At 43.3% G+C, this 24,581-nt stretch overlaps 1 protein-coding gene across 22 annotated transcripts in view; it reads left to right on the top strand.

The window, feature by feature from the left end:
• Positions 1 to 24,581, top strand: part of CACNA1D (calcium voltage-gated channel subunit alpha1 D) — a 362,663-nt gene that overhangs the window by 173,639 nt on the left and 164,443 nt on the right. For 17 of the 22 annotated variants that reach the window (XM_061396674.1, XM_061396665.1, XM_061396667.1 and 14 more), the window contains exons 5-8: positions 8,812 to 8,954; positions 13,581 to 13,733; positions 14,286 to 14,482; positions 21,183 to 21,286. In XM_061396674.1, the coding sequence (XP_061252658.1) occupies positions 8,812 to 8,954; positions 13,581 to 13,733; positions 14,286 to 14,482; positions 21,183 to 21,286 (597 nt within the window). Of the gene's footprint in view, positions 1 to 8,811; positions 8,955 to 13,580; positions 13,734 to 14,285; positions 14,483 to 20,525; positions 20,630 to 21,182; positions 21,287 to 24,581 lie in introns of all 22 variants that reach the window. The other 5 variants (XM_061396675.1, XM_061396666.1, XM_061396669.1 and 2 more) reach the window with 1 other exon arrangement.

Raw genomic sequence — 24,581 nt, 5'->3', positions numbered from 1 at the left:
ATTATTAGACTTATGGAAAAAAATACTAACTTTTGCAAAAGCCACCCTAGTACATTGGCCCCTAAGGCATTATGGCAAAGATAGTGCAACTGAAATGAACAGGCAGTTGATATGTATCACGCCTTCCTGTATTTGGTGAACTCTAACAAAGAATGGCAAGCAGGAGCCTTACAGGCCTCTCGGTTCTGGAATAATCTTGGTGTAACTCTCCTGACTCTGGACCGTCTGTTCATCTTAGCTCCATTTCTTTTGTCCCACCCTGCAATCAACTTTCCATCTGGAGGCACTTTTCCGACTATCATACAGCACAAAGACAGGGAGGGAATCAAGCAGAGAGTGGCGATCTCATTGAGTTGCAGAGACAGAGACGAGAGTTTAGGAAGGTTGAGATGGCTAAAATTGGAGAGGCATGGTATGGGAGCAGCGAGGGACCTATTCAGAGGAAGAGGTCCATAAATATGCCTTGGGGCCCTCTTGAGGTTTGGCTGAAGCCTAAGCTACACGTACATGGGATGATAGTCCATAAGTCCAGGCAAAGAATACTGCTAGGGAAAAAGGAAGAGCTGGGGGCTACAGCTGACTAATAACTAGGGTTCATATAGGTCTGGGATTTGTTCAAGTTATAACCAACCAGAGTGGAAAGACCTTGTTGAACACCCTGGACTGTCAGTAGAAACCCCAGAAGGGCCATCAATAGTACAGCTAAACTAACTCTTGAGTGAGTGTTGGCAAACTGTGATCAGTGGGCCGAATTCAACCTGCTACCAATGTTTGTAAATAAAGTTTTATTGTAACACAGTCACAAGCATTTGTTTACATAGTTGAGTTATGCGGTTTAGGTCCAGAAAGCCTAAAATATTTACTGTCTGGCCCCTTACAAAACAGTTTTGACAACTCCTGTACTACTGTAAAAACTACCTGAAACCCCTGCTAATAGTATTTGAAAAAAAGCCTGAAAAGGAGCAGACTGACTTTCAAGTAACTTAAATGCCCACCAAAGCCAAACTCAACACTCTTTAAAGGAAGACAACAAAATCCAGATAAAGTGTTCAATATCCAGTCAAATATTTCTAGACTTTGAAGAAATGTGATCCATAACTAGTGGGAAATTCCATTAATAGAGGCAGACCTAGAAATGACAGACAGGATGGAATTAGTGGAGAATTACTTTATAAGCCTTTACAAACTATTATAAACATGTTTATATACTTAAAAGGAATATATGACCACAGTGAGAAAAGATGGGACAATGTAAAACAGAACCAAATGGAACTTTGAGAGCTGGAAAATTTATCTGAAACGAAAAATTCCCTGAATTGATGTAACAGCAGAGTAGACTCAATAGAATAATCAAGTAATTTGAAGACATAGCAGTAACACACAAAAATAATGATGGAAAATAAAGGAATACCACCTTAGTGACCTGTGGGGTGAAGTGAAGTGAAGTCGCTCAGTTGTGCCTGACTCTTTGTGACCCCATGGACACCAGGCTCCTCCATCCATGGGATTTTCTAGGCAAGAGTACTGGAGTGGGTTGCCATTTCCTTCTCTAGGGAATCTTCCTGACCCAGGGGTCGAACCCCGGTCTCCCACATTGTAGACACACGCTTTACCGTCTGACATAATCTATTATTCATATACTTGGAGTCCCAGAAGATAGAAGATAGAGGGGAGACAAAAATATTTGAAGAAATAGTCCATATTTTCTAAACGTGATGAAAAACTTAGACTCACAAATCCAAGAAGGTCAACAAAGCCCAAAGTGAAGACGAAGAAAGCTGCGTCAAGGCATATCATGATCATAATCAAATTGCTCAAGACCAAAGATAAGGAGAAATCTTAAAAGTAGAGAAAAAGTTAATGTCAACAACCTCTTGTCAACAACTATGCAATCCCGAAGACAACAGAAATTTTTAGAGTTCTAGAGGAAAAGGTCCACCTCGAATTCTTATTCAGTGAAGATACCTTAAAAAATTGAAGTAAGAAAGAAAATTTTTCGGACAAACCACAGCTGAGAATTTGCCACCAGGAGACCTGCACCTTAAGAAATACAAAGGAATTTCTTCACACTGATGAAAGACATTAGTAAGAAATACAAATCCATACAAAAGGAATGAAGAATGCCAGAAAGGGTAAATGCATGTATGAATATGAAAACATTTTTTCCTCATTTTAAAGTTTCTTTGTAGCAATTGATTGTTTAAAGCAAAAATAATAGCAGTGGATTGTGGGGTTTATAGCATCTATGAAAGTAAAATATAAAAATAGCATGAAGGATAGACCCAAGGAAATATCCATATAGCATAGAAAAGTGCTTGTACACTTGGTAGAATTATTTGAAGGTAGACAATGAGAAGTTAAAGAGTTTATGGTAAACCATAGAGCATAGACCAGCAAGCTTCAGCTCATAGACAAAAAAGACATTTACTGCCTTTTTCACCTCCTACATTGACAAAGTATTTGGCTGTCTGCTTTAACGGATTAAGTTTTATTGGAAGACAGTCACACTCACTCATGTTTATGGCTATTTGGTGTTAGGATGGAAAAGTTGACTAGTTGTCACAGAGACCCTGTGGCCTGCAAATCCTAAAATAGTTGCTCTCTGGCACTCCACAGAAAACTTGTGCTGACACTGGATCTAGAAGAGACACTCAAAAAATAAAGAGGTATAGTTGATAAGTCTGTATTAGAGATTAAATGGAATTCTTGAAAAGCTCATTTAATTCTTTTTTCAATAAGCAGGAAAGAAAAGTTTGGTGGATAGAGCAAGTAGAGAGCAAATAACAAGATGATAGATTTAAACCCAGCTATACCCTTATTTAAAATCCAGAGGTTGTCAGATTTTATACATGTATTTGGTGTTAGGATGGAAAAACACTCAATTCTATAAGAAACCTAATTTACAAAGACAAATAATTTGAAAGTGAAAGGAGAGAAGAGGCTTCCCAGGTGACTCAGTGGTTAAAAAAAAAATCTGCTTGCCATTGTGGGAGTTTGATCCCCTGGTGAAGGAAATGGCAACCCACTCCAGTATTCTTTCTGGGGAAATTCCATGGACAGAGAAGGCTGGCAGGCTATAGTCCATGGGGTCACAAAGAGACGGACATGATTGAGTGACTAAACCCAACATAAATGGACAGAAAACTATATATCATGCGAAACTAATCAAAATTAAAAACCAATCAAAAGAAAGCTTTATTAATAACCAACAAAGTAGACTTCAGAACAGGAAATATTATCAAGGATGCAGACATTTCATAATGATAAAGGAGTCATTTCATAAAGAAGATGTACTGCTAAGTCGCTTCAGTCGTGTCTGACTCTGTGCGACCCCATAGACGGCAGCCCACCAGGCTCCCCCGTCCCTGGGATTCTCCAGGCCAGAACACTGGAGTGGGTTGCCATTTCCTTCTCCAATGCATGAAAGTGAAAAGTGAAAGTGAAGTCGCTCAGTCGTGTCCAACTCTTAGCAGCTCCATGGACTGCAGCCTACCAGGCTCCTCCATCCATGGGATTTTCCAGGCAAGAGTACTGGAGTGGGTTGTCATTTCCTTCTCTAAAGGAAGATGTAATAATCCTAAATGTGTATGTGGTGTGTGCGTATGTGTATGTAGATTGGCTGGTAGGCTTATATGCTATGATGATATATGTGCCTAATAACAGATCTTCAAAATACATGAAGCACAAACTGATGGAAATGAAAGGGGGGAATAGAGAAATCTTCAATTGCAGTTGTACACTTTAATCCTCCTCTCTTGGAAGTGTTGATAGACCATCTAGCCAGAAAATCTTTAAGGATATAGGGACTTCTGAACAGTCCCATCAACCAACTCGAGGAAATTGATTTTTCAGAGCACTGTGCCCATCAGGAGCAGAATGCACATTCTTTTCACGTGCATGTGGAACATTCAGCAGTAAAGACATATTCTGGGTCATGAAACAAATCTCAGTGAACTTAAGATTAAAATAATATGAAAGGATGTTTTGAAAGAATTTAGCAGTGTTTTAAAGAAGCATGTAAATTTCTATATATTAGTCATGAACAATTTGAAAAAGAAATGTTAACAACATTATTATTTATTATATCATCAAACCCATGGACTATTGAGGGATAAATAGTACACTGACAATGACCAAACCTCCTGAGAGAAATTAAAAAAGACCTAAATACATGTTATCAACTGGAAGACCCAATGTTCCAATTCATGGACTGGAAGACTCAATATTGTTAGAATATCAGTCATTCCCAAATTGTGATATAGATTGAATCTAATCTAAATCCCAGTAAGATTGTTGCAGAGGCTGACAAATTTATTCAAAGTTTTATATGACAATTAGAGAGGCTCTAGACTAGCCAAGGAAATCTGTAAGAACAAACCTGGAACCTGATTTTAAGACGGTCTACAAAGCCACAGTTCTCAAGACAGTGTGGTACTAGAATAAGGGGTAGAAATACAGATCAGTGGAACAAAATAGAAAGTTTAGAAATACGCCCATATGGATGTGATCAACGGATTTTAGATAGAGGTGTCATGATGACTCAATGGATTAAGGAAACAATTTTCAACAAATAGTGCTGGAACAACTGTCCGTGTGAAAAAGACGACTTTCTCTATTCTTACCTCATACCATATACGAATAATGCCTTAAAATGAATCATAAACCTGTATTTAAAGGCTAAAACTGTATTTATAGGAGAAAATTTTTATGACTTTGGGCTAGGTAGAAACTTCTTAGGACCTGAAAAAGCATTTGCCACAAAAGAAGTAATAGAATTTTTGAACCTTATCAAAATTAAAACTTTTATTCAAAAGAGACACTGTGAAGAAAATAAAAAGATACGGCACAGATTGGGAAATAATATTCCCACTACATATATATGACCATGGACTTGTGTTCAGAATTTGTAACGAACCCTTATAACTAGAAGGTAAGAATATGACCCAGTACATAAATGGGCAAAAAATTTGAACAGATCTTCACAAAAGATGTGTAAATGGTCAACAAGCACCTGAAAAGATGTTCAGTGTTATTGATAATTGGAGAAATGCCAATTAAAACAGTGACATAGCATTACATACCCACTAGTATTAGTAAAAAGATTGACAATACCAGATGTTAAACAAGATATGGAGCAACTGGAACTCTTACACACTGCTTATAGAAATAGAAAATGGTAATATCACTTTGGAAAAGTTTGCCAATTTCTTACAAAGGTAACTATACAGTGTTCATATGACCAGTCCTGTTCTTGAGTACTTAACCAAAATAAGTTAAAATACATGTTCACAAAGAGACTTCATAGTAGAGAGAAACTGGTAACAACCCAAATATTCTTCAGCAGATAAATGGATAAACTCATTGTGGTATGTTCATATAGTGGAATATAATTCAACAATAAAATGTAGCAGCTTGCTGCTCCTGCTGCTAAGTCACCTCAGTCGTGTCCGACTCTGTGTGACCCCATAGACGGCAGCCCACCAGGCTCCCCCGTCCCTGGGATTCTGCAGGCCAGAACACTGGAGTGGGTTGCCATTTCCTTCTCCAGTGCATGAAAGTGAAAAGTGAAAGTGAAGTCACTCAGTTGTGTCCGACTCTTCGCGACCCCATGGACTGCAGCCCACCAGGCTCCTCTGCCCATGGGATTTTCTAGGCAAGAGTACTGGAGTGGGGTGCCACTGCCTTCTCCGATGTAGCAGCTTGGATGATCTCAAAACTATGGTGAACAAAAGATAAAAGGAGAACATGCTGTATGACTCTATTCATGTAAGATTCTAGAAAAGGAAATAAAAACAAAACAACTCTACATTATAAAACTGATAAAGTCAGTGGACACCTGAGGCTGAGCTGAGGATGACTGTAAAGAGGCATGAGAGAACTGTTTGAGTGTTTGTTACTTGGGCTCATGCCTTTGTCAAAACCTGTCTCACTGTACTCATTAAATGGTTGCATTTTATTTTATATAAAGTAAGCCACAGTAAAGTTGGTTTACATAAAAAAAATCATCTAAGAAACTCAAGTTGAACTGGCCTCGATCTTTTTTTCTCATTAAATATGAGGACCTTTAGAACATCAGATTATCCTTTATTTAAAATATGTACAAAAGTATAGTCAAAGAGCAGAAGAAAAGTTTAAAAAGGAAAATTTAATTGTTATGTCTTTACTTGAATCAAATTCCTACTCACTAAAGTTTCCAACTGCCGATTCTATCTTAATCCAATGGATTTTCCATTCCAAGTCAACCATGACCTATTGCTTTTGTCAAGATTCCCAATAACAGAGACGTTAGGAAAGTAATTGATATTTTCTAAAATGTTAACTGTTATAATGTGACCACAGGAAGGTTCAACGTGTCTACCAGAGCTGATGTAATTCTCTGTATAGAAAAGTTTGATCTGAGCCAACTTGTACTCCTCTCCTCTAAATTTTCCGATAAACATGTCTTGCAGGCATTCAAGCTCATCACATAAGCTTTGTGAACACGAGGGGCTCATTCCCTTACTTCTAATTTGTGTCAGTTTGGGTAGCTCCTTGCCTTTTCCTTCTGTCTGGAGATATGCTTTTAATAACAACTGAGGATCAAATACTTTCTTCTTTTGTCCTCATCTCTTCAGGCACACGGTACTTAGTTTGGTTGGGTGGAAGGGGAGGACAATGAAAGGTGTAATCTCACAGAATATTAGAATGGGAAGGACAGGCTTCTGTATCATTTAATCAGTTTTCTCAGTTTCCACCGACATAAACTAAGGCCCCAAGAAGGAAAGAGACTTTCCTAAAACCTCCTAGCTCTTAGGAATGGAAGCAAGGCCTGGCCCCTGAGGCCTCTGGCTGCCTGGAAACAACAGTCAGCTTTCCGTGTCTGACTCAGGCTCCTCAGTGAGGGGGGCATTGTTCACCTGTTTTCAAGGGCGTCACTGAAGAACAGGGGAGCAAAGGGCCATGTTGTGTACATTGCAAAACACTCATACTTGAAAGCAATCTTAAGTCACCACCTGCGTAAATTATTTTCCTAACCCTTTGGGATGAAAATTCCTGTGGCTGCTGCATTTCAGAAGAGTTGGAGGTTTTCTTTCTTCCTTTGGCTTTGTTTTTGTGACACTGTGAACTTGTTTGGGAGGGCAGACTTTTAACATCAGCCTTGACTGGGGGGGATTTACAGTAATGACAAAACTGTGCTAATGAGAGAGAGAGAGAGACCTGTCATAAATGGGATACATTTCCCATAACCAGAAAGAGCCTGCCTTCTGTAGCTTTGAAAAGGTAAAGACCTGACATACTCCTGCTCCACTTCCCCTGCCTCCCACCCCCTGAAGTTCACTGCTAATTGTGGTACTGTTATTAAAACAAATGACCCGTCTTTAAACACCCCAGAATGCTATGGCTCTGCCCCATCAGGGCTGTAATCAGACCACCCTGTATTTTATGGACTTAGTGTCTTGGCTATCCTGAGGCATGCCAGTGGGGGCAGAGTTTCTACTTTAGCTGCTAATTAAACTTTGGAAACCTTTTCTTTGTTGCTGGGCCAATCATTTCCACAATCTGATTGGCCTGAGTCAATTCTGTTTGAAAGGGGCAAATTTCTATTTATTCTGAAAAACAAGCAACAATTCCAAAGAACAAATGTTTATTTGAAAAAAAAAATGTTTATTTGAAAGAGCAAAAGTAACTGTCAAGTGAGTGGATTGCCTGAAAATAGCTTTATTCAAAAAACCTTCTGAGAATAGGAAAAAATTTGTGGTGGCTGCCAGATACAATATTATTCACATTTCAAAAGAGAAAATGACGATATTAGTACCTTGTCTTAGGTTTCTGCATTTGGCTTTTGCTCAGCTCCTTGGCATCTGTGATTTACAGCATGCCCTGAACATCCCTGTGAGGATGGAGGTGGGGCTGTGTGACTCAGTGACTGTATTGGAAGTGGTATAACATACTGAATAAGATTTGGGAGTTTGGAGTTATTCACTCATTGACTTATTCATCATATATTTCTTGAGTGCCTCCTGTGGTCAGGAACTGTTTTAGGCACTGGGCTGAAACAGACTAAACGAACAGAGAGACGACAGTTCCCTGCCATTGTGGTAAAGAACCTGCTTCCCAGTGGAAGAAACTTGAGAGACTTGGGTTGGATCCCTGGGTCGGGAAGGTCCCCTGGAAAAGGAAATGGCAACCCACTCCAATATTCTTGCCTGGAGAATCCCATGGACAGAGAAGCCTGGTGGACTGCAGTCCATGGGGTCGCAGAGTTGGACACGACTGAAGTGACTTCCACTTAACATGTGGAGCCTACATTCAGTGAGGCCAACATACCTGGATTCATATGTTAGTTTTGCCATGTGTTGTGTGGCCTTGGGCAGGTTGGTTGTTCTCACCAAGTTTGCTTCCTCACATGTAATTTAGTGCCCATGATCTCCACTGCATAACATTTTTGAGGATTAACAAGATAACTGACGAAAAGTGCTTAGCACATGGTGAGCGCTCATGAATGGGAACTGCTATGATTATTGTCGTCATTACTGCTGTTTGGGCAATTCCATTGTCGTCATTGAAAGAGGGGATTCATGAGGGATCCAGGGGGCTATCTTGCTAGGATGCTCCATTGGCAGGAAAACAGGTGAGATCAGTCCCATCTCTGGTCCTTTTAGATGTAGGATCCTAGCCAGGGGTCACAGCCCAGTTCTCACCTCTGCCTTGCTTTCCCGTAAGCATCAGCCTTACAGAATTAGCTTTTGTTCAAAAATAGCTATGCTCACCATCCTGTTTTGCTTCCCTGGGTGACAGACTCTAACATTTCTTCCTCTCTTCTTCTTTCAGATTGTTTAGTGTAATTTTGGAACAATTAACCAAAGAAACAGAAGGCGGTAACCACTCCAGTGGCAAATCAGGAGGCTTTGACGTCAAAGCCCTCCGCGCCTTTCGAGTGTTACGACCACTTCGACTAGTATCAGGAGTGCCCAGTAAGCACGTTTCGTTTCCTAAAGCCAGGATTTTGTGGATGGTTTTCTTCTGGGTGGGTCTCGGGATTATGAAGCAGGGCATGATAAGGTGAGTTGCTGTTCTCCAGCCAGGGTCTCTGCAGGCGACACCGTGGAGGCCTTCACTGTGTACAAAGTGCTCTTGCTATGTTGTCACTTTGGGTCCCTGTGACAGCCCCAGTGGGAGTAGAGTAGGGACGGTAGTGATCATTGTCTTCCTAATTTTGTAGAAGAGAGACCTTTCTCTTGGGCAGAGGCCAAGTGAATGGTGGTAGGAGACCGTGAGTTCAGGCCTCCTGGCTGCAGTCTGGTCTTCAGCCTCTGACACCATCACCACCATCACTTCCTCCCACTTTCAGGCCTGCCCCTCTGAGCATGGTGGGTTATATAGACAGGAGTGTCAGAGGGCTCAGCTGACTGCCTTTTCTCAAAGTGAGCCGCAAGGGCCTGGAATCCTAAAGCGTCTACTTAACTGTCCCGCAGAGGGGCTGTGCCCATCCCATTGTGGGAGGAAGTGGATGCTTCTGGGTCCTCCCTGTGTGTAGGGCACAGTAGCACCTGCCGGAAGGTGGTTGTAAGGTCTGATTGCAGTAATGCAGAGAGAGCCTTCAGCACAAGGTCTGGAGTTGGACGGGGTGCTCAGTGTGGGAGATGCTGTGTCACCCGCTCGTCTATGGTACCTGTCCGTGCCAGGCCCTCGTTTGCTTCTTTGCTCCAGATCTCCAGGCCAGATCCAGTGCCACCTGAAAATGGAAAAGATGCCCCATCCATGCCCCAGCCAGGAATTTGCATAAGGAGCAAGGCGTGTGCTTCCCTGGGCTCTGCCCGTGAGAGGACATCTCTCTTGGGGACTTCTGAGGGCAGATACTAGTGCCTCTCCAAGGACTGTGGCTGTGAGGTGACTGCCTGCTTCCAGCTGCAGGATGGCTATGGGATTGCAGGGTGTGCCTTTTTTTCACAGCTCATAAAACCTTCAAAAGAGCACAGATCATGTTTTTGCTTCTTCAGAAGTTCTTCATAAAATTGTATTAAACCCACTGGCACTCAGAATGCACCAAAAATTCTCTGGAAAAAAAAAAACAAACCTTCCAAATTTAACATTTTAAAATGTAGGAAGTGGTGTTTTGTGTGTACTTGTTTTTCCAGATGGTTCATTTATTTTTCATTGAAAAAGATCAGCACAAGTCAAAGCCACAGTACCGTCTGGAAGCAATTGAGAAAAATAGACATACCTTGAAAATGACTGGCCCTGTTGCGTGTGCCATGATTAAATGAGAAGTTCAGTGAGCAAACATGAGGTTTCAGATTCAGTTGTTACAGCTTAATCTAATTTCAAAGTAACCACGGCAACTTTTTCCCCCAAAGAGCAAATGACAGGCCAGCCTGCCTGCGGTATTTCTGTTGTGAGCAGACGCGCGGGTGCTGTGGCTCTGTGGATCTGAGTCATACGTGAGGACTTCTCAGCCTGTGTTCGTTAACTGCCCTGTGGGGAGCATCCAAGTCTCTCACCAGACCCCGCTGGGCTTTGGGGAGATGGACTGGGGGCTCTGGGTCATGCTCTTTCCTGTGCTGGTTGGCAGCTGTGGACTAGTGATTTCTTAAGTACCTGCAATTGTTAAAAATGCCTGGGAAGGTGTGACTGTTTACAAGTACCTCGGAGATGTCTAATCCCTTCTGAAGACAACTCAGACTGTCCTGCAAGACTGATTTTGTGTGTGTATGTGGACATAAGTTCCTTCCATGGAAGGTAAATATGTGTTTCAAATAGAGTCCTTCAGATGTGTGTGGAGCTCTTCACCACCCACTCTCAGGTAATAAGTACACATGAGAATCCTCGAGCATTATATAGGAAACAACCATCAAGATCATCTGGTCCAAGAGCACTGTCTTCTAGGTGAGGAAGCTTGCAGAAACCTTGGGCAGGTTCTCACAGCTAGTGGGTGGCCAGACGGGACCAGACCCTTGGCCTCCTAGTTCCTGGCTCAGTGTTCTTTCTGCTCCATTTCACAGCTTCCTTGGTTAGAGCTCTGTGAAATCTGCTGGACACATTGGTCGTGTACAAAAGAGCCTAATACCATGAAAGTGTACACATGCACTTGAAGATATAATGTCATTATTTCATAAATGTGGCCCATCTGAAATATTACAGTTACAATAAACATATTTATGAAACATAGGGCTCACTGCCATTCAGTTGAGAAGAGCTAATGCTGGATGATGATTTTGGATGGCCCTTGCATGTCTTAAAATAACAACCAAATGAAAAAACAAACAAACCCCGTCTTGTCCAAGTAGATTAGAGCATATGTTTCTTTTTCTCTTCATCTATTCCTTATGGAAGATGAAAACATTACAAGTCATCCTATTGATCATTGTTTTCTTCAGAAGACATCATTTGAACATTTAAATATCCGAAGGCAGCATGTAGGATTTTGTCTTAATGAAAGTCTGGAAAGAAGTTCTTTGTGAGTCTGAAAAACCTCTTATCATTCTTCCCTCCCCATCCCGTCCCCCACCTCTTCCCGTGTACTTCATATCAAGGTGAACTTTTACTGTTACTGCTGATAAGTATTTTTCTCTTTGCTCGGTGTGTTCTGATTTCTAATGTATTTCATTCTAGCATCTCAGCCTCTTCGTTCTTTCCTTGGATATGTATTGGGAAGCTACTGTGAGAAGAAACTAGAAAAGGGCACTTTGGAGGAGAGAGAGAGCAGGGAGAGGAAGGGAAAGAAAAAGAAAAGGGGGAGAAAGATGGATTGGGGGCTCTGGGTCATGCTCTTTCCTGTGCTGATTGGCAGCTGTGGACTAGTGATTGCTTAAGTACCTGCAATTGTTAAAAATGCCTGGGAAGGTGTGTCTGTTGATGGTGGAGAAGCTGAGGTGGGTCTCAGTGGTGGCCACGTGTCTCACTGTGCAGGGCGCGTGCAAGGTGTCAGGGGGCCTGCATCTAGTTGGCTCTGGTTTCCTGCTGACCGCTCTCCCTCCAGCTCCTGCTTCCTTCCACCTGGTCCTGAGTATTGCCCCACTGTCCCTCTTGGCCTGGTCTTTTCTCTTCCTGTACCATGGCTCTCAGTGTTGCTGCAGGTGTGGGTAGCTCCAAGGTTTGCACATCTCTCCCTCATCTCTAAGGTCTGAGGTCCAGCCGCAGGGCACAGCCTCCTTCCTGTGAAGTGATCAGACTCACCAGGTGTTCAGTCCTCACCCTCCCCTTCCTCTAACGCTCTTTTACCTCCCCCACTCCAGGGGAGCCTCCTTTTGCTCAGGCCCCAGGGTTAGCCTCATGACCCTGCCAACCTGGGCACCTTCCTCTAACTCAGACTCACTTGCTGAGTTCTGATCTCTTCTGGATCCTCACCCTGTCCTCCCTGGAGAGCCCAGCACCCTCCAGCTACTTCTCTGCCTGTTTTGCCTTTTGCATCCCCACTTGTCTTGATAAGGGGCTTCCCTAGTGGCTCAAATGGTAAAGAATCTGCCTGCAATGCAGGAGACCCAGGTTCCATCACTGGGTTGGGAAAATTCCCCTGGAGAAGGAAATGGCAACCCACTGTAGCACTCTTGCCTGGAGAATTTCATGGACAGAGGAGCCTGGCAGGCTATAGTCCGCGGGATAGCAAAGAGTTGGACACGACTGAGCAACTTTCACTTTTTATCTTTCTAAAAAGGCTGCCTTTTGAGTTTTCTTGGCTCTTTCCCATGTATACATGTTATGAAACATTTGTTTGATTTTCTCTTATTTAGAATAAATGAAGAAGCTGTCTTTTGACAGCCTCTAAAGTCTGGCCTCTAAAGCCTCTAAAGTCCCCTAAAGTAGACTAAAGTCTGGCCCTGTAATCCGAATCCAGAACCCAGAGCTACTTAGTAGATTGCAGCTGCAATCTGCTTGCCTTTTCTGCTACCCTTTTGCACCACATGACCGCCAACCAAGACTCGCCATCCCTGGCTCACATGACACTCACTTTCTTCTGTGCTTTGGATACTTTCTTCCCCTGCTTGGAGCAGCCTCTCTCCCATGCCCACGACCCATCTGCCTATGGAAATCCATCCTGCTTGGCCTTCAGGCCCTCCAGAGAGGGAGGCTCCTGCCCAGCCCTCTTCCTCCACACTGCACACAGAAGTGATGTCTTTCATCCTTCCTTTGATTTTCACTGTGTGATGTTACTCATCTAGCATCTGTGGGCTACCTTAGAGTAATTCATGTGTAATGCTTACGTCTCCCACTGGAACCTCACCTCTGGGAGGAACCACATTGTGTAATACATCTTCATAGTCCCCAAAACACTCCGCCTTATGTTTGCCATGTGGCGGATGTTCAAGGAATTTTGTTGAGTGCATGAACAAATGCAGAAATGAGTGACTTTTGTATCCAGCCGTTCCCTCTCTAGGCCTCAGTTTTCCCATCTTTCTAGTTAAGGGAGTTAGAGTAGATGATCTTTGAGAGGATCTTTTTAACTTATCTCACACCCAGGTTTCATGTTAATTCAAAGCTCTGAAATACCTCCTTGAGTTTTATTACCATGTGCCCCATACAGAACAGGCATCATTAGGAAGTACATAAACGTATCCCTGAAATATTTTGCTGGCTCACAAACTTGTTTTTGTCTTTCCTAGGTTTACAAGTTGTCCTGAACTCCATTATAAAAGCCATGGTTCCCCTCCTTCACATAGCCCTTTTGGTATTATTTGTAATCATAATCTATGCTATTATAGGATTGGAGCTTTTTATTGGAAAAATGCACAAAACATGTTTTTTTGCTGACTCAGGTGAGTAATGAAAATGGTTGCTAACCAGACTATTTAAAAATTTGGCTTTCCCCAAAACAACTTTTCTGGTTTGGGGAAAATCTAAAACAGAGAGAGGGAGGGTGAAAAAAATGGAAAGCCAAATCCATTGGTAAATCTAAGCCAGTTCTTAGTGTGAATTATATTTAGAATTAATGAGAATTTAGTCTCTTTTTCTATCTTAATTTCCTATGTAATGTGTTCTGGCAACAAGATTGGGGGGCCCCCCTGAAACTGGAGTATGAGGTGAATCAATAATATTTCTCTGGAACTCCCCTGGTAGTCCAGTGGCTAGGAGTCCGTACTCCCAATGCAGGGGTCCCAGATTCGACTCTTGGTCAGGAACTAGATCTCATGTGCTGCATTAAGACCTGACACAGCCAAATGAGTAAAATGTAATATTTTTTAAAAAAATACTGTCAGTCTGTATAGGCTGAGGAAAGGTGCTGTGGGAGTGAGGACAGAGGAGGGAGGCATGGGCTCCCGAGGGTCATTCCTGCCCTGGGTAGTGAAGCCTGCCACTTCCGTTTGCAGATATGGTGGCTGAAGAGGACCCAGCGCCGTGTGCGTTCTCAGGGAACGGACGCCAGTGCACCGCCAATGGCACGGAGTGTAGGAGTGGCTGGGCTGGCCCCAATGGCGGCATCACCAACTTTGACAACTTTGCCTTTGCCATGCTCACCGTGTTTCAGTGCATCACCATGGAGGGCTGGACAGACGTGCTCTACTGGGTAAGCAGCTTGCGGAGGGAATTGACGGAGCGTGCTTTCCTCGGATAAAAGTGTTTCATTAGCTAGAGCCATTGGGGAGCTGGCTGGAAAAGACCCCCTGGAAGTGAGTTCTTTGGGAAGGGAAGCAGACCGCCTTTTCACTCAGCAAGACCCATTAATGTCTCCCCGTCAGGGCCTTGCTTTCAGCTGCAGAAAGCTGCTACAGGACGTGGACTTCCTCGCATCCCCAGTGTCTCCTGGGGACTTACTACTGAGCATGCCCAGTAGTTCCCTTTGTTGGAGGAACTCCAGCATGCCAGGGCTGTCCTGATTAAACTTGAAGAGCCCAGGGTCATTCCCCAGAGTAAGAGGCCCCCGGACTTACATAGACTAAAACTAATCTTTTATACCTAGAGGCAGGTTTCTCTACCAGGTCCTAAATGGAAGGTAGAAAACATCAATTAATTGGATTCTTTTCAGGCTTTCCATAGCTTAGTACAGCTTTAAAGCCCAAATGGGTTTTTCCCCTATTACGGTGTTTCCCTTTTGCATCTTCAGTATTACTACAAACCAGCCCAGCATAAGCCCTTAGTTCTCTCTTCCTTTTTTTTTGGCGCTAGAGAACTTTGGCAGAGAAGGTCAAGATGGCACATCAGCCTTCCAGGGCTGGTGGACCTGTTCATGAAAACAGATGGACACCCTTTGTATGGCTCGGAGCTAGCTTCTCTTGTTCCCAACAGAACCAGTAGGGTTTGCTACAGATGAAGAGCAGTCGTATTTTAACAGTCATTTCTCAGAGTTGAGTTTATTTGTTTACTTCTGTGTTTGATAGAATTTGAAAAAACTCACAGAAGTTTGGAAATTATTTTTCCATGGCACAGAGTTGTTGGGAAAAACAGCTGCCTTGTAGATTTTGAGCATAAACCCAGGTCCAAATGGGATTAACCAGGATTCCAATAATGATTTGTTAAAAGGTAATGAGTAATAACATACTTCTTAAATGGTCAGTCTCCAGTTAGACAGTCTGCACGTTGAGAAGTATTTTCTAATAGTATCTAAATTTTAGACACTTTATAAGATTTCCCATTACTCTATAACTTCAGAGAACATAATGGTTGTAAATAGGTTTTTGCTTCCCTTCACAAGTGAATTCCATGCTTGCAGGGTTGTAGAAATGTCTGTATGTGTTAGGCAAAGAAAATACATTTTTATTTTCATCCCCAAAGTGTTAGTCTAGTTTGGTAATAAGGTTTTTAAAACATCACCAGCATGTCATATCTTATTTTTTCCCCTTCCCCTCCTTTTTCTAATTGTCATAGTAGAGAGAGAGAGAGAGAGTGTGTGTATGTATGCAATCTGTTATTTATATCCATAACACAATGCCTTTTGTAAAATTTTTTGTGAAGAGAAAGAGGAAGATTATATAGGATGAGCCAAGCCCATGGCCATGCATGAGGACCCTCTAATTAGGTAAAGAGCTCATTTTCAATATTATGTTTTAAGTTGCCACTCCTGGTTAGATTAGTGGAGGGCGCAATCTCCAGTCTTCCTTTGAAGTTTCTGATAAATAGAAAAAGCATGATTAAAATAGCCCAAATTCTGGTCCTTCCCCCTAAAACAGTACAGAACACGTTTTGATTTAAAACAAATGAAAAAACCGGTGACTCCTCAGCTCTGTTCTCCCAGTTTTTATGGTGTATTGACACTACTGATCTGACATCTCCTAATGGACAGTTGCAGACTTTATGTTTCCGCACATTGATTCTCTCATTACGATCTTCCCATGGCCAAGTTAGCGGAAACTCTGGGAGTGTGTGATTAAAGGAGAGAAGACTCCGCACGCCTAGAAACAAAAGTTTCTACTTGCTTTCCTGAGAACCTCTAAGTATCACCTAGAATGATATAATTATTACCTCTGTTTTTCATATGACAGTCACAGGGCTAATAATTTGACAACATAATAATTATATTCTCTATGAATTACATGGCATCTTTATTCCGATGGAGGAACTCCAATAACTTATCAACCTTATGCCAGTCTATATCCCTTTATAGCAGGTCTGGGAAACAGTGGAATATAGACGCCCTAGACATCCTCAAGGTCCTGCTGCAGGTGGTCATGGTATTTGATTTACAAGGGTCTACAGACCTTTTTTTTTTTCATAAGGGACCAGACAGTAAATATATGTGGCCAGGCAGACCATAATGTCTGTGTCACAACTGCTCAGCTCTGCCCGTGTCACTTGGAAGCAGCTGCAGACAACATGTACACCTGTGGCTTCATTCCAGTATTTATTTATGGACACTGACATGTGAATTTCGTATAGCATTCCTGTGTCATGAGATAGTCCAGATTTTTTTTTCCCACCATTTAAAAATGTAAAAGCCATTTTTAGCTCAAGGGCTGTCCAAAAGCAGGTGGTAGGCTGGTTTGGCCCACAGGTCATAATGTCATGACCCCTGGTCTAGACTAGAACCCCCCTCTCTTTCCTTGGCATTTCTCCATTCTCATGTGAGCCCTTCTGGAACACTAGGGGGCAGCTCAGGGATGTCTCCCAGAGTGCTCACTGAGATCTTATTCTCAAACATATCAAGTTGCTTCTAATTACTTCCTGATTACATTTATTAACTCTGCATAGACATAGGCAGGAGCCAGGCCCCAGCCTTCTTCCTATTTTATGGGCCTCAGTCGGTGGGATCCACAGCTGTGCACAGAACAGCACCTCCCTGCCCAGCACAGCGCCCGGCCCAAAGCTGGTGCTCAGCAGACACCAGCTACCATTACTCTTCAAGTTCACAGTCCCATTGTCTCAGGGTAGATGGGCCTTTTAAAATTCCTGATTTTTACCATAGCCAGAGTGTAAAGGGAACATCTTGAGAGAGAACTAAGATTCGACTTTAATCTTAATCTCGACTTGCAAGCCAAGTTTTCAGTCCTTTAGGTGTTTGTATATGGTGGACAAAGTCTTTGCCAGGGATGAGTTTGAGTCTGGTTGAGTTTATGTTCAGTCAGTGTTCCCAAGTTCATGGATGCCTCAGTCCCCAGGAGTGCCTGGCAAGAGGCAGGGTCTTGGGAAGGTGGGCCCAGTATGCAGAAAGACACGTGTAGAACAGGACCTTTGGGTATGTGGGGAATGGGATTATTAACTTCTGATAGAAAGCCATTTTTTTAGTGCTCTTTTTTTGAAGTGAATTCCATAAGCATAATTAAGCTGCTATCTGATCCACGCATTTGTTGTCCAGAGTCAGAAAGGTGTAGTGCAAGGAAAGAGCCTTAGGCTGGAGAAGGCTAGGCGCCTGACCTTGGGTAGGTCACCCAAATACTCTGGGCTTTAACTGTGTGTCGTCCACAAGATGCGGAGTAACACTACACGATCCTATTATTTTTTTCTTCAACTCCAAGGAAATGGTTTTAAATGTAGGAAATTAATTCAAATATGAGAATTGATTTCAGGAAAGAATTATCCATATCAGTTATTTGTGGCCTTTTGCCTTAGTGCCAGCCTCTTCTCTTGGTGAGCAGCACACCTATGGCAGTGCTGGCTATCAGACTCAAACAGGAAGCTCCCTTGGCCAAGTTGATAGTCTTCTTCATTCAGGGTACCTGGGAACTCCCTCTTTAGTTAGCTAGCAGCTTGCCTTTCTGCTCCTTTCTCCGAGTCTAGGCTCAGGGGAGCCACAACCAATATATCAAGTTTTTAGTAGTTTTTGCAATAGAAAAAACAAAAAGCCTTAGATTACAGAGATATGGATGTGCATCTCAGTCTTTGAAGTGAGGAGAAACTGAAACTAGGTTATTATTTCCTGAGTACAGGGACACGACATGATGACTTTGATATAAATATTTTAAAAATCTAAATTGAAACAATTGAGCTCACGCCACTTTCTCCCTTGCTGACAAAGGACACGCAGACAGAATCCCAAGCAGAGTCTCTATTTTTGTGTGGGTATTTCGGGGACCGGCTTGCCAGTTCTGATGTGTCCCGTGTGACTGATAAAGTCTAAGAAATACTAGCCTCTGAAAAGAGACCAGCGTTGAGAAGGTTTCTTCAGAAGAAACACTGGCCCTTAGAGCTTAATTTTTATTTCTCTTTCTCACGCTCTGGAGATTTAGGGTCTCCTGTGGCCTTTGGTTTTCCCTTGTCCCCCATGGGTTATCCCAGGTGATATTTCTGATTTGAGCAAAAACACTTATTTCTAAGAAATCAGAAGTTTATTTGGAAAAAAAAAAAAAAATGTTCCCTCCCAAGTTGGAGCAGACAGCTGTTCCCGGAACCATCCTCTGGAGCACAGGGCTGAGGCCCAAAAGAAGATGGGCAGGGCAGATGCTGGGCTGACGGCTAACACACTTTGCTGAGGTATGAGAGGGCAGGGTCGCCTAGTGGGGACCCTGGACATGCACCCGCTTCCTCTCCGTGAGCGAGCACACTCTCCCCGGTTGTGGGCGCCTCTCTTGCCCCAGCAAAGGGGAAGCAGGCCCAGAGAAGGGTCTGCGGAAGGCCCTGATTCCAGGCTGGGCTCTGGTTACTACGCCAGGCAGCCTGTTTCTTCTCCTGCACATCTAGGTTATTAAATAAGTTTAGTGGTGTAGTTGCTTTGGAAGAATTACCCTCGGCCTTCCTGCTGAAATTAGTTTATCCAACTTAATGAGATCAACAATTGCAACCACGGCCCTGCCTCATTCATTACTCTAATTGCCGATATAAGATGTGCAGACTGATAGCAGTTCAAGTAAGCACATCAATTTTCATGTGGCCAAACAGGTGTTTCATAAGGGCTTTAATGCCCTCTCCGTAGACTTCAGCAACAGATGTTAGGTAATTTGTTTTTTTTTAATGTTCTCTTTTTCTGTTTGGTTTCTGCTTGAGGCAAACAGTGAAATGCATGAGTTTCATTCTGTAAAGCTAAAAACCTAGCGCCAGATAATGTAAAGAAAGCACATGCTCAACGGCCTGAGGGCTTGACCTCAGAAGCCAGAACCATGAATCAGCCCAGGCCATATACTGTTCTGTTAGCGGGGATTCCAGCAGAGTCAGGCCTGGGGTCATTCATTCAGTCTTCTTACTGGTGCTTCACACCTTTCTTGGAGAAGACTTTGCCCAATTTAACACTGACCTGTGCTGTTAGAAAGTTGCATCCAGCCGTGAACCCTGAAGCATCTGTTTGCTCCAGCACAAAAGTTGCTCATGAGCTGGTCTCCCCGGGAAGGTGTGTTCAGGGGGCCACGTCTGACTGTGCTGCTTCACTTGGCACAGAAGTAGGGACACCAGGTTCCTTTGAAAGAACTCACAGCTGGAGCCACCTGTCTCAGGGCAGATTATATAGGTTCAAGCTAGATTTGAGAGGTGAGGGCTTTTTAAATTTCTCCTTACTGGCAAGCAGTTGGGTCCTTCTGTGGGTGCAGTTGAGAAAAAAAAAGTCTCATTCCCCAAAGCACCCCTGAATATGTCGGCTAGTTGACTTCTGAATACTTTCCTTCTTTGCATTAATTTAGCTGTGCTTGCACTGACTGATAGCAGATAATCCAGATTTAAAGTGGGTTAGGTTTCCTGGGATAGATTGGCTTCCAGTATACCCGAAATCCAATAACTGGAAAGTTGTTATTTTAGGTTTTTTTTTAAAAAAGAATTTATAGAGTCAAATGCTACAAATTTGTCTCTATAGCTAAGACTTTTCCACCATCACAAATTTTGAAAGCAAGAATACTACCAACAATTTGGGCAGAGTAGAAAATAGTTTCTAGCTAAGCACTAGTTTTGTCTTCTACCAAGATCTCTGAAAATCCCTTACCAAGGCAATTTCTTGTAAGAGAGAGCCAAATTCCAGCTGATTGCCCTAGCCATAGCCAGAGTTTGCTATTACTTGCCCTGAAAGTTTTGATGACTCGTGTGTGTGTGTGTGTGTGTGTTGGGAATATATAATGAATGTGCATTGGCTACTGTTGTCTGATTTGAAGCTAAGTAAGTGTTTAATTAAATGTATGGAATGCTCTCTAATGTAACCCTCTCTCCTTATTAGATTCTCTTATTAACCCACTCCTATGAGACCATCTTATTTCTTGCAGATGAATGATGCTATGGGATTTGAATTGCCCTGGGTGTATTTTGTCAGTCTCGTCATCTTTGGGTCATTTTTCGTACTAAATCTTGTACTTGGTGTATTGAGCGGGTAAGCTACACCTCTTTCATCTTGAAAGCAGAGTCCTGAGGACAGTTGCCAAGACCACACAGGCTTGCTAGATGGGGGCCGCCGGGTGGGTGCCAAGTGTTTTATGTGTCCTCCAAGATGCTTTCTTTTCTGCTGAGGCTTCCCAAACCAAGACATTTCCTGGAACCTCACCAGCCTTTGTGAAAGAAAGCTATAGGATAATTATTGACCAGAGATTAATCAGCGTTGTCACTTGGGGTTTAAATCATTGGCATTGCTTGCCCATTTGTCCCAAAAGGAGATACATCTATAATTGCTTTATTGGTCTGGATCCAAATATAATGCAGATTAATTGGTACCAAACAGTAGCTAAATGACTTTCGGTAGGCCACATTTGGGGATTTCCACAGCAGAACCTGCCCTTATTGAAAGAACAAAACTGGAAGGCCCTTGGCGGGATCCCATCCTTGGAGCACCAGTCCTCAGTCAAAGCCCTCGTGGTCCAGCAGCAGTTCCTGGGGCTCTGCTCTTTGGCAAATGGATAACTGATAACTAATCTCCTTACATTTTACAGGTAAATGATGCGATAGGATGGGAATGGCCATGGGTGTATTTTGTTAGTCTCATCATCCTTGGCTCATTTTTCGTCCTTAACCTGGTTCTCGGTGTCCTTAGTGGGTAAGCAGTTGGATCTGTGTCCCACATTCTGCTGCTGCCATGTGTCAGGCAGCTCCCCACGGCTTTCTCTGCATGCGTGTGGACTCTGATGTCCCCCCTGTGTGTTGCTTTGGGACTGAACTGTAATTCTCAATGCTCGTATCTGTCTGTGAGATTCTGTGTTTCTGATGCTTGCCAAACTATTAATTGAATGAAACCATTTCCCTGAAGCTAGTCACATTTATATGCTAGTGTGTAGGAGTGGATTAAAAGTGACTAAAAGGATGCCCAGCCTTGGTCTCCCCCAGCAAAGGGCCTTTGTCTTTTGTGGTTGTCTTCCCATTAGTATTAGTACATAGCCTGGCCCTTTAAAGTTACTTGCAGTGTATTATGATTATTTCCAGTGGTGTTTCAGATTTCATGGTAAAGGAGAAATAAGCCTAGATTAGCACAGAAATACTGGACAGTTTAAAATCTCACATCCTTCCCATGGGGATCATTTATTAGCTTGGTTTTCTGCTGCTGTCACTGTGAGAATACTTCCTTGAATTCGTTTTTAATCTTAGCTCACAGAATCGGTCTTTAATACAGAGAAATAATCAGCTTTTGCACCTAAATTTCCTCCGGCCTTATCATTGTCCGTGTCCCTCAGTCATCATTTTTGAAATTTCACTTTGTTGGCCTCCTTGGCTCTGTGGATTGATGGGGGTTCAGTGGAGACTGGGACCAGAGTGGGGCTCTGTCTTTTCTGTGGTTGCCATCCTAGAGCCCTCCTGGGCAGCCTAGCATCTTCCCCACCACACAGACACCCCACACAAGGGGGTACCCCAGAGAAGGGAGTGGGCACCTGCGGTAGGGTAGAGGGCCCTCTGAGCCCCTGTGGTGGGGCCTCCCCAGGCTCTCAGTGCCAGCTTATCGCCATTGCCAGGGCCTGGGAGGGTGACCGGGGCTCATAGGTGCCCGTTTCCCCTGAGGAGCCCCTGTCACTCCCGAGCTCAGACATCCTCCGGAGATACTGCTGATAGACTTGATTCCCAGTGAGTTTATCTACTCCTCACTCACTCTATCTCTGTCTTGCTAAGAGCTGATATCTCAGGGGAAGTGATGTCTTCATGTAATGCTGAGTCAGTGGAGAGACCTTTATCTCACTTTTCTAAACACTGCCTTTTCCAGAGCAGAAAGCGAACTGGTTACCCATCTCTGCTTCCTCTCCTCATCTTCCCTCTCAGCTACCCTGCCTGTTTTCAGGGACAGGCGTTTAGAATTCTCCTTGACCGAGTGTGGTCGCTTTCACACCATGGATGCGCACTGTCCTGTGAAGCCCCATCTAGAAATGAGCCAGGAGCCCATGCCTTACAGTGAGGGGAAAAGGGGCTCTGGGCCTGAGTCCTGGGTGTGACAGCTGACCCTCTGCCCCGACCCGGCCGAAGATTCTTTCTATGGATAAATGGCTCTTCAAGCCTAAAGTTCTTTCACGTCATTCTTTAAAAGTGCCTTCTTCCTAATGACCCTCTGTGGCCTTAGGTCAGTGTCAGGATGGTGAGGGTGGAATTTATCCCTGGAGAAACAGCATCATGTTGATTTTATTACAGGAACAGCCCATACAAGGTTAACAGCAATTCTGTTGTGAATTCCTTGGCGCCCTGTGTCTCCTAAACCCAACTAAACTGAGGCCATGGAAACGACTAATTTTAACAGTGCCAGTGACATGCCTTATCTCTGAGCTTCCCAGAGCAGGAACATCACCCCGGCAGGATGGGGCAGACTTAAGAAGGGAAAAGGGGGAAAAGCCGGGAGGGACCCCTTATTATAATGCTGGATGCTAAATATGCACCCTGTGGGGGTACCCACAGCTGGAGGATAAAGACATACACACCATGATGGAACAGCCAGTTTGCTAAAATATATTTTGGGGAAAGTAATAAGTAACTTTAAAATATTTTTAAACCAGAACAAAACTAGATCTCTTATGAAGGAGAATGCAAATGACATTTGAATTCTTAAAATAAAACCCAAGAATTCCCAGCAATATTCAGTCAGTTCCACGACGTGCCCCAGCTCCCCCGGGGCTGCAGCTGACCCTGCCTGGACGTGCGAGGCCACTTGGGTAGGAGATGTCCAGCAGTGCTCTGGCTGAAGGAGGAACCACGTCCGCAGAGCAGTCTTCCAGTGTGTTCGCAAATTTGGTCGCTTTTCCTGAGTTCTTGCTGCATGTCTGGCTCTGGGCCCAGGGGCCAGGGTGCCAAGATGTCTAAGACACAGATGGGGGCCTTGTGCGCAGACAGTCATTGTCTGGGGTGGAATTGTCATTGGGCAGTGCGGGATGGCCAAGCTAAAGTAGGGGCAGGGACAGAGAAACTGCGAAAGCAGTATGTCTATGAGCTGGATGTTGAAAGATGATAAGGTGTCTGTGGGGGTGGCGGTGGGGTGGGCTAGGGGTGGAGAAACCAGAGAACAGGCTGCTCCCACCTTTCCTAACAGTTAGTTACTTGGGCTTCTCTGCCTGGGTACTCCTCCTTGACTTTCCCCTAAAGCAACAAAAAATCAAAATCAGTCATTTGTATTTATTTTTTTGTTTCAGAGAAATGAAATAAAAAAAAATTTTTTAGTTTCAGTCTTAGGGTTCTTCCCAACTTTTTTAGGGAACATTGGAGGAAATACAAAATCAGAAGGGCATAAATATTCAAAAGGAGATGGCTTATGTTGCATAGCCCCTTAGGGACCATTGGACCACCACAAATGTAATTCCAAAAGCCCTGAATTAAAAGGCTCTCCTGTTTTAGACCATACTGCTGCTTTCTAATGAAGGGTCGTTGTAAGATGCTGTGTGTCTTTAAGTCAACCATTTGGAAATATTTGTTGCTCTTCCTTGGCTCCTCCTTTTTTTCCATGTGGTCATGCCATCCTATTGTATCCTTAAACCGATTTTAATCTGTGCACTTGATTTGGTATTGGTACATTTTTGAAGCATTGTTAAGACTGATGCTTTGAAATATCTCTGGTTTTACAGCACACTGTTTTTCTCAAGGTGAGTATGAGGTTCATGAACTGTATGCTCTGCATAGCCAAGCATGATCCTGGATGAAGACATTCCTGCCCCACCCTGCCCCAACCCAGGTACTTGTGCTGTGTGGGAGGAGCTGAGAAAGTCAGTAACTAGAGTTCTGATTTCATACCAAGTTGTTATCAAGGAGATGGTCCCATTATGACCAAGTGTTAAAAAGAATGTCTCAATTAAGTCTACAGTTCAGCTGGCTCTTCTCATGGTGGCTTTGATGATTTTTCACTTTTAAAATTGCTCGCTTAACTCTTGTCC

The sequence above is a fragment of the Bos javanicus genome, chromosome 22 (genome assembly GCF_032452875.1).
Source record: "Bos javanicus breed banteng chromosome 22, ARS-OSU_banteng_1.0, whole genome shotgun sequence".
Classification (NCBI taxonomy): Eukaryota; Metazoa; Chordata; class Mammalia; order Artiodactyla; family Bovidae; genus Bos; species Bos javanicus.
The sequence above is the reverse complement of the archived record's forward strand: the minus strand, read 5'-3'. Positions and strand labels throughout refer to the sequence as shown.